This window comes from Epinephelus moara, chromosome 18 (assembly GCF_006386435.1).
Source record: "Epinephelus moara isolate mb chromosome 18, YSFRI_EMoa_1.0, whole genome shotgun sequence".
In the NCBI taxonomy this organism is placed as follows: domain Eukaryota; kingdom Metazoa; phylum Chordata; class Actinopteri; order Perciformes; family Serranidae; genus Epinephelus; species Epinephelus moara.
The window spans coordinates 32,557,994-32,574,139 of NC_065523.1; the positions used below are offsets into that span (position 1 = coordinate 32,557,994).

Consider the following 16,146-nt stretch of genomic DNA (forward strand, 5'->3'; position numbering starts at 1 on the left):
TTTTTTTAAAGTGTACCTACCCCAAATCAACAGCTCTCAGTCCAGAAGCCTTGATGCACTTACTGAATTTGATGGGGATTTTACATGAACTGATACAGGCTCATTTTTCTTATTAATTCTCTGTTTCTCCTGCAGCGGTCTTCTCAGTGACCCAAGCACCACCTCCATGGTGGCAGAGTCTGGCCTCCCACCCAGGCCCCCATACCCGAGATCCTTGGTGCCATGGGAACAAGTCGGGCCAACAGGTGAGGGACTTAATCATCAGCTGCCTGTCTAGAATTATACTTGGATTGTATTCATGCAATTACCTTGTCATTTTGAGTTTTTATTAAGGCCTGAATTGAATTTCAGCGTCTCTGTTATTGGACTGTTCCTTTGCCACCTAAATCATTTTGTACTAGGTAAAGAAATGAGAAATAAAGGTGTCAAAGTGCCACTTCACACCATGATTTTGCCATCCTCACCGTACCATATCTTCAAGGGTGGTGCCAAGTGTTGAGGGCTCAGCTGAAACCATGTAGGTTTGCAGCTATATGCACAATTTTCAAGCCATTTCAGGTAAGAGAATGCCTAAAGCTGAAAACACACCAAGTAGCAGTAGCGTGGTTCACTGCAATAATTAAATTTTGCTGCATCTGAGAGGTGTTTTCACCTGTTATAGGCAGGGAGAAATTCTTTATAACATGGGTTAACATATCACAGGAGTCAGGTGACTCTGTTTACTGACTGGCTGTGGGTATTCTCTGGCTGCAGTTTGTCGCTTTAAGTAAACTATCCTCAACTTTTAGTTTGGCTGCACCAACCACAGAATCAAATGGCTGCTGCTTGGAGTGATTTTGCGGGAAAATCATCATTTGGGAAAAATATGAGAGTTGCTGTCGAGCTTACAATCTAATTGTTCTCCAGCTGTCTTCATCATGCTGAAAACACAACAACAAGAGTTGCAGATGACTCAATTTCACTCCTTCCACCTATAAAGAGGCAAAAATGTACTGGTGTTACTACTGTATTTTTAAGTGACATACATTTTGAGATAAACACCATTACTAATCTTGAGAAGTGTTATACTATAGCCTTGTTTCCACCAAGCAGTCTGGTTCCAACACTGTTATTTTTGCGTTTCCATTGTAAAAAGTTGAGGATGGTACCGAAAGAACCGTTCCATTACGTCCTGTCACGATTGTGAAACAGATTTTAAACACTCCAGGTTGTTCTTTTTTGTCCAGAAAATGGGTGCACACCAAAACAACCAGACCGAGACCTTCTTGAAGAGGTGGTCTCAGTCTGGTTACAAATGAACTCTGGAAGAGGTGGTCTCAGTCTGGTTACAAATGAACTCTGGTGCAGTCCTGGAGGATTATTAATGTGCACCTCCTCCTGTACTGCCTTAATATGCACATTCAGCACATTCAGCACATCCAATGCATCAAAACATTGTTTTCTAGTTGGAGCCGCGCCTCGTTTTCAAACTGTATGGTTTGACTAAAATGAACAATGACAGCAATATAGTCCACGATGAGCAGCGCTAAAATCAACCTGCGTAGTTGTCCCTCCATTGTGACATTAGAAAGTGTCACAGTTATCTTGCAAGTGTACTCTTCTTCAACGTTTGCTTTACTTCCTGGATTTTTCCCACATGGAAATTCTGACCAATCAAGAGCAGCTTTCTCACACAAGGCATTTGGTCTGGTCTGTTTGTAAATGCTGCCGTGAGAACACGAACCAACTCTAGGCAGTTATACAACTTTGGAACAAAATTAGTCCCTGATTCAGACCAAAGCAAGACAACTCTAGGTCTGAAAGCACCCATAGGGTAGTATACCTGAAGTGTTTGGTGTAAATGCAGCAAGTGGCAGAGTACAGTTCACATTTTAAGTGTTTTTCTGACCAATTTCCTACATTTATATACATTTAATATTAATCTGGGTTGCTCTAACTGCAAATCAGGGATGCAACAATGCCAAGTAAATGTGCTCTTTAATACTCTTAAATAAATATGAGGCCAACTGGAGAACATTTACTCAATTGTATGATATTTCTTTAAGCATAGACAGGGAGCTTTTGAGAAATTTCGGGGATGGCACACCTGATGCAACCCCCTACATTTTGGTGTTACTACACACATTTGATTTATAAGACATATCCTGGAAACTGCGATTGTCTTAAACAATGGTTGTGTGTAGCCTTTGAAATCCTTATTTTGTTACACGCATGTGTTTTGTACCGAGTTACTAAAGTGCACCACAAAAGCTTTATGAAGACTCTGACTTTACAGAAATAATTTAATCTTTTTGTAACGCAGTCTTGTCCGGAAGTCTTAACACGGCCGGTAAGAATGGGCTTGTTAATAACTGGTCAGGGTGAGTCAGGACCGGCTCAGAGATATTTACAGTAAGCACATCCTTAGAAAGGCCAAGGCCATCCTACACTGTCCTGAACAGCAGTACATGAAGAGCTCTTGCCTCCAGGCAGCTGCAACAGATCACCTGCTACAGTATGAAAATAAGAAGACTGAATGCTGACTGACTGTATTAACAGGCATCAATACGCTGAAGATGGAATAGCTGCTCTGTACGCACGTTAATACAGTATTTTATTTCATACCATCTCCTCTTGTTAGGGGATAATGTCTCATAGTTTATACGAGTTTCCATTTGTCTTACAGTTTTGTACGTGTGTACCAACTGTCTTATTATCTTCTTTCTTAGTGTGCTGTTTTCAAGCCCACATAAAACTCATTTTATGCCACAGTAAAAGTTGACTTCATGCACAAAACTTGGGCACTGGCTGTAGCAAGACAAAATCACCCCTCCCCCACAAATGAAATAACATTGATTTGTTGTTAAAGGAGCATAATTATACTCTCAAACATTTATTAAAAGGCAGTGATAACATCCATCCATATATCTACACCGACCAGCCTCAAAATGGGTTGTCTGACTGACACTGACTCAGATATAATCCTATAATGTGTGATGACAGCAATCCTTCTCACATAGCTAAACTGAACTCACCTTCCCAGCTGCTAATCCTCCAGGTAAAGGAGAGAGACAGGTGAGGCTGATCGATACACTCAGGTGTCTGGGACTTTGGTCAATTTGAGTAGATGTTTGGGAATTAAATGAATCTTTTTTTTATTCACAGGCGAGTTCCCCTTAAACTGTGTGGCTGTCCGTTTCTTATTTGATCCTATTTGCTTGCATCCGTTGTATCACTAATGATTCAGGTATCATCTTCCTGTCGCTGTCTATGAAAGGGAGCACAGTGTGCTCTAAATGGTACACTGGAAAGTACATGAGGATCAATAAGATTACCGGCTCTGTAAGCTGTCTTCCTGCTCTTTGTTCCTCTTTCCCAAATTGTGCACACTGCAGTTTGAATGAAATGGATCCAGCACCTGTATTACACACTTTTTACTCATTAATATTAAGGATTTCCCAAAACCTTAAGTAATGGGAGGATGGGAGCCCTCAAACCAGCACTTGGACTATCATTAACTAAAAAACATTTTGATGGGACACTTAATTTCTGACAGATTTCTCCCCTAAAATGAGGCATTGGTTTCCAACACTATATTGATCACCAGTTTGTATGTTCTGAAGCCAGACGGGAACCTCGAAGCTCGCAAATGTCAACCCAATCACCAGAAAAATAGTTTTGTACTTTTCTGTAAACCATAGATATGTTACATATGTACATTATTTTGTAGTGGATACATTGAAACTTTTCTCAATGAGGCTTTGATGAACGTGAGGATAGATTTGGGCACAAAAATCACTTGGTTAGGGTTGAGAAAAGATCATGTCTTGGCTTAAAACACACACCCAGATTCAGTCACTCACACACTGGGAAGCACTGCAAGCATCCAGTTTCAGTGGCTCTAATGCTGCTGGGAAATGGTACATGTACTGCTGAAAGCATCTAGGTTTGACCATCCATCCCCTCCACCGTCTGATGACAAAAGTCACCTTATATATTACATTGCTTTAAGAGGGTTGATATGATATGTTATGTGTAAATATAACGTATTTGTGGTGGATTGCAAAAACGTATAATCTGAATATTTTCTTCTGGCGAATGGGCTGCAGATGTCTAAGAAAAGGCCAATATTGCTGTACTAAATCAGCCTGAACCCGGTCCACATTTTCATAACACGATTAATTTCTCAACTTTTAAAGTTTTAAATCTCATGCTGTTACCTGATTGTAATTCTGTCAATTTAATGTCACTTTCTGAATCCTAATCTCCCCCTCTCTGTTGGCCTGACAGGTACGGCTTTGTGTCAGACATTTTACCGGAGGAGACACGCCAGAAGATCTCTAGCTTAGGACTCTATAACGGCCACAGTTCCCCCAACCTCCGTCTGCACTCGACCTGTGACGCAGAAGACAGTAGGAGGAGGTCGGGAGCCTCTGCTGCCGTGCCCGGCACAAGTGAGCAAGGAGGTATGAACAACTACAACGGGAAGGTTCTGACAAGGGGCTCCAACCAAGTACGGAGCCGGTTTGTGAAGAAAAATGGACAATGTAATGTTCTGTTCACCAACATGGATGACAAGAGGCAGCGCTACCTAGCTGACATTTTCACCACCTGCGTGGACATCCGCTGGAGATACCTGCTGCTTATATTCTGCACCAGCTTCATGGTCTCTTGGCTTTTCTTTGGCATTATCTTTTACAGTGTCTCCCTGGCTCATGGGGATTTTGAGGAGCAGCCGGCAGTTAAAGGTGATGGGATGGCGGCGCCTGGGCTGCATGGACCCACCTCTGGACACACATATGGAGGGCAGACACAGAGGATGCCCTGCATACTTCACGTTCGCGGCTTTGTTGGGGCACTCCTGTTCTCCATGGAGACCCAGACCACCATTGGTTATGGCTGGCGCTGCGTTACTGAGGAGTGCCCTGTTGCTGTATTAACAGTCGTCATCCAGTCCATTGTCGGCTGCATCATTGACTCTTTCATGATTGGCACCATCATGGCCAAGATGGCTCGGCCAAAGAAGAGGAACCAGACCCTCATATTCTCCAAAAATGCTGTCATCGCCCTGCGTGACGGCAAGCTGTGCCTCATGTGGCGAGTGGGCAACCTGCGGAAGAGCCACATCGTGGAGGCTCATGTCCGTGCCCAGCTCATACGTTCATACGTCACAGCTGAGGGCGAGTTCATCCCCTTGGAGCAGATGGACCTGAATGTGGGCTATGACGAGGGCACAGACCGGCTGTTTCTGGTATCCCCTCTAGTTATAATCCACGAGATAGACAAAGATAGTCCCTTGTATACTTTAAGCCGAGCTGATCTGGAGGCAGATGACTTCGAGATCGTCGTAATCTTGGAGGGAATGGTGGAGGCCACGGCCATGACCACCCAGTTCCGTAGCTCCTACCTTGCCAGAGAGGTCTTCTGGGGTCACAGGTTCGAGCCTGTGATCTATGAGGACCGGGACTGCTACAAGGTCGACTACGCTCGCTTCCACAAGACCTACGAGGTGCCATCGACTCCCCACCTCAGCGCCAAAGAGCTGGACGAGGCCGCGAGCCGGGCGTCTTCCGTTGCTTCACCTGTCTCTGCATGTAGGACCACACAAGATTTGATCCCCAGGTCATTGAGCGCCTTTTGCTATGAGAACGAGGTGGCGTTGAGTTGTGGGGAGGAAGAGGATGACATTTTCGACTCCCAGACTGTAAAGAAGGAGAGGGCAGAGGAGAGGAGGACTTCGGTGTCTGTAGACTTCCAAAATATGTTCCAGGACAGTGCGACCATATCGTCAGGCAATCACAACGTCATGTGTGTTCTGGACATGGACAATAACCAGATGGAGTTTGACATCCTACAGACTGCCATCCCTCTCGATCCAGTGACCTATAAGAGCGAGCAAGAGAGCTAAAGATTGTCTGTTTTTTACCTATAAATCCTTTCAACTTTATCTACAGTGAGCTGGACCTGAAGACAGATTGCTTGTGTCTGACTTTGGATTGCATGTACAGAAATGTAAACCCCTTTTGCCTTGCCGGTGTTGTTTTACATTTATATTTGTTTGTTATTTCATCTCATTGGGATTAGAAATTACAAAGCAGATTGCACATTCCTGAATAACTTCTGGGACATGCAACTGCACTGTTTGAAGAGCCATAACAATCAACCTGACTGATTCTGCAGGAGGACAAAGACAAAACCTGATGGGCTTTTATTATGACAACCAAAGGAAAGCACAGTGGCAGTAAAAGAACATACTTGAGTCATGTTTTAGACTGTATGGACAATTTGCATAGGTCATTTTTTTTCTGTGAATTTAAACAAGAGATTTTATGAAAGCAATAGCCATTACGATGTAATTCTCTTCTTTCTTGAAGAGGACTGAGCTCAAGAGTTAAATGGTCAATTTTTAAGATGCACTGTTTTCAAAAAGCAGTCAGTTTATGCTTGATTATCTCCATGTTGTTCATTGGTTTCAGTGGGCATCTTGCCTGTATTAGTTCCCAAATTCTGATATTTGCACTTTTGTGAGACTAGCTGTTTTGTTAAAGGTCCAAAATGTAAAATTTAGGGGGATTTGGTGGCATCTAGTGGTGAGGATTGCAGATTGCAACCATCTAAAACTTCTCCTGCTTAAAATTCCTTCAGCATTACTTGCTCAGGAGGTTTTTACCAGGAGTCGAATTATCTGTAGAGGATTTTTACTCTCCAGTAAGATCCAGTATAAAAAAGCAGATTTATATTACAAATCAGTGTGTCGCTCTTTGGCTTGTCAGAGTTGGGCTACTTGCCCACCACATGCTAATGTGAGCTCACCTTTTTTCTCCGATAACTTAAGATCCAGGAGCCTGTTGCACAAAACACCTTAAAAGTATGACACTTAAGACTTTATTTTTCCTTAGCTATGGGACTTACTTAAGGGTGTTGCACAGAATCCCTTAGAAAAGTTTCCTTAGTTAAGAAAAAAATGTTAAGGCATTTACTGCAGTTAAAGAGATTTCCATGAGTTTCCAAGAGTTTCCATGATTTGTTTGCTTGCGCTCAAAGCTTCTCAAAGTCTTCTGTGCAATGGTCTAACTATCTTAGAGGGATTTCTTAAGTATGAGACCAAGATAAGGAGAAAACTTTAAATAAGTGAAATTTTCAAGAAAACCTGAAGGATATGACATGTTTTGTGTAACTAATTTTATTTCAAGAAAGCCTCAACCTGGACTAATCTTAACTAAAGGTATTTTGTGCAATGGGCCCCAGATGTTCAGGAGGTTTTTATATGGGAACCGAATTATCTGCAGCCATCTCCTCCTCTCTAAAACAAACGAACCCGATGATTTAAACCGGTAAAAATACTGAATACAGCAAATCATGGAGGGGCTGCTAACTATGATGGCCGACGCGAAAAGGCGAATGGCCCCATCCAGAGCCAGTATTTAGTTTGTCCATGGCGGTTCAACATGGCAGACATGGTGGATATAAATGGCTCATTCTAAGGTTACGAAAACACATTGATACACTGCACTACACTAAAGAAAATACATTTATTTGATTTCATTTCTGCCAATATATCCCCCTAAATCCTTCACACTGGATCTTTTCCTGTAAATCATTAAAAACCCTCTTTTATTTTACTTTAGTGATGAGCAACTACTGTTGCTCGTCTTGCTGTGCAGCACACTCCTAGGATCATTCCAAGTGCAATCAAGAATTTTTCTGAATTTGTGAAAGGATCCTTAGTTCAATAACTTCAGACAAATGTCTTGATTTATAGCAGTTTAGGAAGACAGCGTTATAAATCTTATGTTAAAACAATTTTTTGGTCAGAAAACTAAGTTGCATTTTAAAAGAATATTGAAAACAAAAGAGAATAATTACCTTTGTAGGAGCCATTAGATTAGACACTAAAGAGAGTCTGACATTAATTTATCAGTATAAAGCAAAATAGTCTTTTTTTTTTTACTTTATAGATTAATTTAAGACATTTTTCCTGGTTTGTTTCTCGCAGAGGCTGCAGCCAGTGATAACAGAAACAATACTGAGAGGTGGCTTTAAATTATGTTTGTGCTGTTATTGTTCGCCAAAGGTTCTGGAGATGGAAAGTAAAACGCAGAGCACCTCAGATGTATGAAATGGAAACTAGGGTGCATGCAGCCTAAGTGTACTCGTTGTCTGTGATAGCAGAGAGATGTAAAGCTACTGTAAAGCACAGCAGGAAACAAAGGGATGAAGGCTGAGGAGTACAGTATCTGGAAATGTGCAATAAGTCACTGGACTGGGACAGTGAGGATAAAGTCAAGTGTAACTGTACGTCAGGTAAATTACAGTTGTTATGATGGTTGTAAAACACATGACAAAAAAACTGTTGACCTCCTCTTTGCAGGGGCTGCAAAACAGCAGGTTCAGAACACCTGGAGAAGCAGATGGTACATGATACAAATTAAAACGATCATTTTTTGAGAAAATTCATCTTACTGATTACAGAATTTCTGTTATCAGACTTCACTTTACTGACCAGATTATCAAATTTGGCAACTTTCTCCCATCTGTTGTTTCAAGCGAACTGAAACCAACAACTGTTAAAATACCATTTGGCCGTGATGTGGCCAGCAACCATTAGGATGTGAATGTATTTCTCCCTGTCACCTTTAGGTAGTTACAAAGCTGTTAGAACGGTCTACCCGATGTTCCTGATAATACTGCAACTCTTATTCTTGACTTTTATTTTATTTTATTTTATTTTTACTGCTGGTTATATTGCTTGAGCAGGTGTGTGTTTTTCTATCAAAATGGCTGTGAGAGACGGTCTGCAGGAATTAAGTGTTAGTTTTATTGACAAACATACACTGCCAGCCAAAAGAAAAATATTATACTTCATTTAAAGTTTGCTCTAAAGCTATGCATTCATAAATGTGTTAGAAATAACTGCTATAAGTATAGGTACATATTACCTGTTAGTAACCTAACTGACTCTGTTAGGCCACTGTGACAGACAGCTGTATTGTACTGTATGAATATGTACAACCAAACCAATCGCTAGAATAAAGGTTGGCATTGTACATTTTTGCAAACCATGGATATGTGAAATTTGCATGTTTCATTTGTTAAATTTGTACATTCCATATACAAAGTTTACGTTTCAATTTAAAGTTGTGCTAACATTGTTGTTGACATGTGTTTAAGTTTAAGCACAAAAAATACTTGGTTAGGGTTAGAAATAGATCACGCGTGAAATACCCAGTTTGGGTTAAAACACAGATTGAAATGTTTTGTTAAAAATTACCTGGTTTTGTTGCAACAAACACAGACGAAATTGTGTCATTACAAACACCCTGTTATGTCGCAACACACTTGGCTAGAAATGTCATGACATGTGATTAAAAAATACCTGGTTTTGTTGCAACAAACATGGCTGGAACTGTCCCAACATGACACTAACAAATACTTGGTTTTATTGCCACAAGCATGGCTAGAAATGTCCCGACATGCCGTTAAAAAATACTCTATTTTATGTAACAAATGTTGCTAGAAATGTCCCAACATGTCCTTAAAAAAGCACCCAGTTTTGTCACAACAAACATGGCTGGAAATGTCCCGACGTGTAATTAAAAATTATCTGGTTTAGTTGAGGCAAACGTGGTTGGAAATGTCCTAACATGTTGTTTAAAATACCTGATTTTTCACAACCACACTGGTTTTGTTGCCAAAAGTATGGCTAGAAATGTCTCGACATGTCATTAAAATATTCTCCGTTGTGTCACAACAAACATGGCCAGAAATGTCCTGATGTGTAATTAAAAATTATCCAGTTTAGTCACAGCAAATGTGGTTGGAAATGTCCGAACATGTTGTTAAATACCTGATTTTTTACAACAAACACAGCTGGAAATGTCTTGACATGTCATTAAAAAATACCTGGTTTTGTTGCAACAAACATGATTAGAAATGTCCTGACATGTTGGCTAAAAATACCACTTTTTTGTTTGCTGGTCTCAGTGGTCTGCTGCATGGCAGATACATGTAATCTGCACCGCATCACTTTAGAAATATTGATATAATACGTATGAAACAAACAAATGTAACATATCCATGTTGCAAAGACCTACAATGCTAACATTTTATTTCAGTGACTGGGCTTGTACTACACAATACATTTGTTTTAGATTTTGATTTGATGTGCAGATTTTTAACAACACTGCTGGACTGCCAGAACATTTTCAAGCACAGTTCTGTCCAGTTTTCAGATCTTTTCAAAGATGATTAAGGTTTCTCAGACACGTCTTTGCGCTGAGTGTCTTGATAGCTTGATACACTTTAATGTTTATTTTTAGAGTCCTGAAACTTTTCTTGAAATGTCTGCATGCCCTGAACCCTGGCTTTGTGTGTGCTGGTAAATGTTTTACTGAGACACCTAAATGGAAGTGAGCCATGGTTAAGGTCATCAGTTCCACCTCTGACTTTTCCTACAATGTGCATTTTCTGCTGTGACCTGAGGGTGGGCTTTCAGATCCCAGTTAGTGCTTTATCAGACACAGGTGTTAAAACATGTAGACTGTGTTACTATTAAAAGTCACAAGTCTACAGGGCAGTCATGTTTCTGGTGACTAATGATTTGGGATCATGATGGGATCACTAATAAACTGTTTAACATCAATCCAAACGGTGAAAAACTACAGTGTTGGACATGTTTTGACTGGCAGTGTATAAAAGTCTTTCTGTCAGGCTGCTTTTGGATCACATGAGTTATTCATATTTCAAGCACAGAAGCACAGAAGGGGAGCCAACTTGAGTGCAGTAAAACACCCACTGTAAATGCCATTTTGTGTAACAGACATAGTATTTTGTTTCCTTTGCTTCCTGCTTTGTATAACGATAAACATGCACTAAGCAAACTATTGTCCTAATTGAAATAAGATGAGAAGGAAAAAAATCTCAAAGCACTTTATTCTTCCTTGTATAAATTTTGATGTTGCAAATAAATATTTATATAATTCTGGTTGTTTCTCTTTTTGGAAACCTGGTTAAAAGATGCCAGTTCACAGACTGGACCTTTGAGTCTCTTCTACTTCAGCTATAAAGCTTTGGAGCCACTAGATGCCTCTGCAGCCATTTCTACCACAGACAGCTTCAGCACAAAACACTGAACCGTGTGTTCCCTCTAGTGGTGAAACAGCAGAGAAGTTCAAACCATAAACTCTTAAGTGCAAGAATGTTTGGAGAAAAAGACAATTAGATGATCATTAATACCCCACAGAACAAAAATCTAATTAGTTTGCACCCATACTAGTTGTGAGTGTGGGTAGGATAGCCAAAGGGCCGAGCTCTTACACTGGGGGGCAGTGCAGTGCAGGGGCATAAATATACACAGTGTAGGCAGTGTGGTTGCACTGAGGCCAATGGACTGGGGGCCCTTGCGAATGACTCAGATTGCCACCTCAAACTACACCTGTGATCAAAGATGAGCTCACATTAAATTCAAAATGGTTGCTATAGGCTATATGACCTAAAAAATGAAAACCCATCAGTCCTGCCTTTTAAACACAGATGCGACAGTAAGAAAGGACAAGAGAGAAATGACCAGGAGGCAAAAGCAGCAAAGCTTCCTACATTAGATTCCTTTGGCTTTTTTCATGCCAGTGATGTGTGTGGGCGCCTTATAACTAGTAACTAGCGAGCTGTAGGGCCCGTCACAACGGCGTGCACTGGGGCCCGTGGTAACTGCCTTACACCACTGGTGCAGTGGCACAAACTGTCTTTTTTATTTTCTTTCACAAATCTTTTTATTAATTTTTTTTACCTAATTTATGGGACAATGGCATATTAAAGATGTCAGAATGAGCTGGTCTCTGGTTGGCACACAAAACCTACGACATTGAGAACATGAACTGAACCCATACTGTTAATTCGTACCCTAATCTCCCATATCCATATACCCCTCCCACCCTTAAACCGTATCTGTTACTTGAGGTCCATTCATGGAAAAGTGCTACTCTTAATATCAAACTAGTTGGTAACAATGCACACATGAATATTGTTGCTGTTGTTGTGAGAACATCTTAAGATAATGTTGATGGAAGGATTTGATCTGAGCCTGACTGAGCATGATCTGTAGCTTTCTTAGATTTTTCTGGGTTATTCAAATCATTTCAAGTGATCTTTACAGTGTTTGCATTTGAAATGGTTAACTGTTGGTTATTGTACATTTCACGTTTACATGTGTCAAACTCATTTTAGCTCAGGGGCCACAGTCACACCTCCAGATTTTTCTCTTTTTTTGGTTTGAAAAAGTACATTTTAAAAACGCTTATCCATTAACAAAACAGATGACAAACAGCCTGTGATGTCATCAGAAGAACAAATGCAATTTCAACAATATTTCTCAGTGTTTCCACATTCAGTCAGTCGACTACTCGCTGTCATTACATGTGCATTTTTCTATACATTTCCACTCCTGTGTTGTAAACCTGACATCACCACACAGAACTAAAGTGAAAGACAAGAACTGTATTCTGGTCAGGGTAGAAAAGCCTCTGAAGCAGCATTTTACATGAAGAAAGCTACTCACTTTTTAAGTTGCTCAGCCTTCACAAGTGCATCACTATCAGGTGTGCAAGGAGATCCTTTTGGTGGGCAGGTTCTGGCCCCAGGGCCGTATGTTTGACACTCCTACCATAACCATAAAGGGAGATTTCACAAATTGTAATGCTACTGAGAAAATCTCGAATCTAAAATCAAGGTTTTAATGAGAAAAAAAACACACCTGGTGCCAATTAGCCAATCAGCTAATAATCATGTATAGGTAGAGCAGGTGCGTATTACTCAAGCTTTTGACAAACACATCAGGTCAAAACACATTAAGCTTGGTTTTAGATATACCTTTGATTCTGGTGAGGTGCTGCGTTCCCCATTTTATGGTATTTAAGGTTTTTATAAGAACCCCTATCCTGGAAGAAGTCACTTGTCACATCACTTCTCTATTCAAACTAATTTAACAGAGCACTTCTGGCTGACTGTATGCAACACAGCCACAGTTGCACACATGCACAAATTGCTCAGGTGGCCAAGTTCAGACTGACACCTTTACTTGTTTAACTCAGTTCTTTAACAAGTGCTTACATGGTACCGGTGGTCAAGACAGATAGGAAGTGTCCATGCCAGGGATGTACAACACATATTATTTTGGGCTCTTGTCTTAAGGTTTCCAAACTGTCCAGATCTGATGACTTCATGATGAAGTGGGCACCAAGGCCTGAATGTAGCAAACTAGTCATGCAGTGGAGGCCAGTGCCCCCTGCTGGCCACTCATTAGACATGTCTCTGCATAGGTCAAACACAGTGGTTCCCAACTGGTGGGTCGCAGTTCAAAAATAGGTTGCGGATCCATTCTGAATGGACTGTAGGAGCCAGAATGTGTATTTAACCCTTGTTGCTTATTATTTGCTTAGCCTGCACACGTTCTCTTGGTCACTTTCACTTCCAGTAGCACTTGGCACAGTTGTGGATGTGGTTTCACATTATTTTACCAGTTCATTCACTGGTGTGGTGGCCTTTTAGACAAAGAGGGTGAGTGTTGGCTCCAATATTTTCTGTTGACCGTTGATCACATAACGTTACCGCAATCACATAATCAGAAGACATGATATTTCATCAGATTTTGCTTTAGTTGTTCAGTTGTTTGTTTAATAAATCGTCATAAAAACGCAATGTTGGACTTCAGCATGGATGTCTCTCAACGAATCACAGTTTTTTTTTATTTTTTTTTATTGATAGTTCGCTACATGGACCTTGAGCTATTGACTAAGGAGAAATCTGGACCCTGTGGCTGGACCAGTCGGGAACCACTGCTCTAACACATACAATAGACACAAACAGTAGATGCCAAATTGTCCAGTAGGAAGCAACAACAGGTTTCAGTCATAAGGTCAGAATTTCTCAAAATTATACAATCTGCAGTGCAGTCACCTCTGTTGATGAAGAGTTTCAAAACTGACTGGCTTATGACAGCCGAATGCTGTGAAGTACCAAAATCATGTGACAGCATATAGCATGTGGACACATTGCAGAAGTGTAGCCCCCACTCTCCAGCTCAAGCCGGTCTCATTCCCAGCTCGTCAAATACTGATGCTTCGTCTGTGGCCTGTTGCCATTAGACCCCGATGCACACAGGCACATTTAAGGGCCGCTATGAGACGACCTGGGCAGCAGCAATTGTTGATAGTCAGGGTGACTACCGTTCTATAAACAGCAAGAAAGTCAGCATTGGGTGGTAGGGGAGGTGGATGGATCAAACAAACTCCAGACTGTCACTTGGGAGCTGTTTGTGTGCAGCGAAAACAAAAGTCAGTTGAGTTGTTTTAATAATGACATAGTGTGCTACGTATGTCACGTGAAATACATTACATTAGAAACAAGCATACGTATTTTAAGCCAAACTGTGATGATTTTTCTAACCCGAGCCACGTGTTTTTGTTCTCTAAAACTAAGGAAGTAAACCTTAAAACGTTTTTAATGTATGTTGTAAGTTTATTATGAAAAAAACTGTATGTATTTAACGAGCAGAAACAGATCATTTCCTGTGAAAGCCACTGGCTCAGCCACCTCCATGTTGAGAACTGTGTGCAGACTACTGATACATCCTGAAGTGTGTATAGAGCCCCTTTAACTATGATTGCCTCAAAGATGTTTTTGGTGGAAATTTTGTTCCATGAAGCAGCTGAGACAGACAGATCTGCAGCATTGAAGTGTTTCTCTCTCTCTTAGCTTTAGTTACTTTTATCAGAAGGACCAGCAGATGAATCTGAGAAAGAGACTGAAGACACCTTAGATCTGACTTGTTCACAGGTGGATATCTATCGGGGAAATCTGGCTCTTGTGCAGTAATTTAATTGCAAATCTCGGGTGCTGCTTGAAATAAAGAGTCCTGAGGAATTTGACAGGGGGCTCATTGAGGCTTAATGTTATTGCAGACAGACCCAGGCTCATTGCAGGTTCTGTGAAATGTGCTTTGGGGAGCATGCTGCAACATATGGAGCACCTCACTGCATGTCCTGATCTCTGACATTGTAAGTAACTCACAGCTGTGTTTCTGGGGGGAACTTCCCTTACATCAATATGTAAAGTATCTCCAATGTTCAGTCATTATTAGCTCCTGTCCCATAATCAAATCATTTCTGTCCAGATTTTAATCAAGTTAAAAATCATCCGGTGTCAGGCTAATAAGAAACTTCCCCTTTCAGCCTCCAAAGTCTTGATCTTCCTTTAATTACATATCCTCCATCTCTGTCTGTCAGCCTGTCGCTGTTCCCAGGCACAAGAAACCCCCGACAGCCAAAAAACAGCCCACACATCGGACCTCTGAACCTCAGGAGAACTGCAGAGGCATTTCTGCCGGTGGAGGAAAAGATGAAAAGAGGGAAATGAGGAGGAAGGGGCAAGCTGCTTGGTGACCGCAGGCCTGGAGGCTATCAGCTTTTCATTAGTCAGTCAGTGAGTGAGTGAATGAGTGTGATCGGTGGAATGGTAAAATCGGAGAAGCCATGCTGGGCCACGTCGCTTATTAGGGTGATTTGGGGGCTCCCACTGACTCCTATTGTGCATTGTCCCAGAAGTGAACAACCGAGGCTCAACAGTGAGCCTTTGTGTGGGACATTTAAATGGTTGTTAGCATGCTAATTATGGGATGTGTGTGTGTCTGTGTGTGTGTCCATCATCCTCTCGACCTTTCCATTCCTCCATCTCTCTCCTGGGATTTACACTCCTCCAATTCTTCTTCCCGTGTCACCTCTTTACTATCTATCCCCGAGGCAATAATGCACCACTGATCTCTGTTGCTGCCCCTTTTCAAAGTTCTTCCCTTTGATACCATCACTTCTGTCTTTATTTCAAATTCTGTGATCCCAGTGTCTGTTTTATATTCTTTTAAATTAATCAGCTGCTTCTGATTCTGCCATGCTCGGATCCGATTCGCTTTCACTCTGATGTTTAAACATTAAGCCTCTTTCTCACAGTCAGTGCAGGACATTATCCTCACATTTAGCTTTGGAAAAAAACATTTCAGACATGCCTCCCTTTCATAAGTGACAACTCCCCCAGAAAACTTTTCAGCCATCTTGAGCCTGTGCTTCGATGTCACCTGTTGCTGTATTAGGGGTGTACAGTTACGGATTCCAAAAATACTTT

The 16,146-nt window shown here is 41.2% G+C and overlaps 1 protein-coding gene across 1 annotated transcript; it reads left to right on the forward strand.

Moving 5' to 3' along the window:
• The first annotated feature begins 222 nt into the window (after positions 1–222).
• LOC126406169 (ATP-sensitive inward rectifier potassium channel 12-like) lies at positions 223–5,887 on the forward strand. The gene is made up of 2 exons (XM_050070346.1): positions 223–245; positions 4,270–5,887. The coding sequence occupies exons 1-2, from the start codon at positions 223–225 to the stop codon at positions 5,885–5,887; spliced, it is 1,641 nt and encodes a 546-aa protein (XP_049926303.1).
• Positions 5,888–16,146: the final 10,259 nt, after the last annotated feature.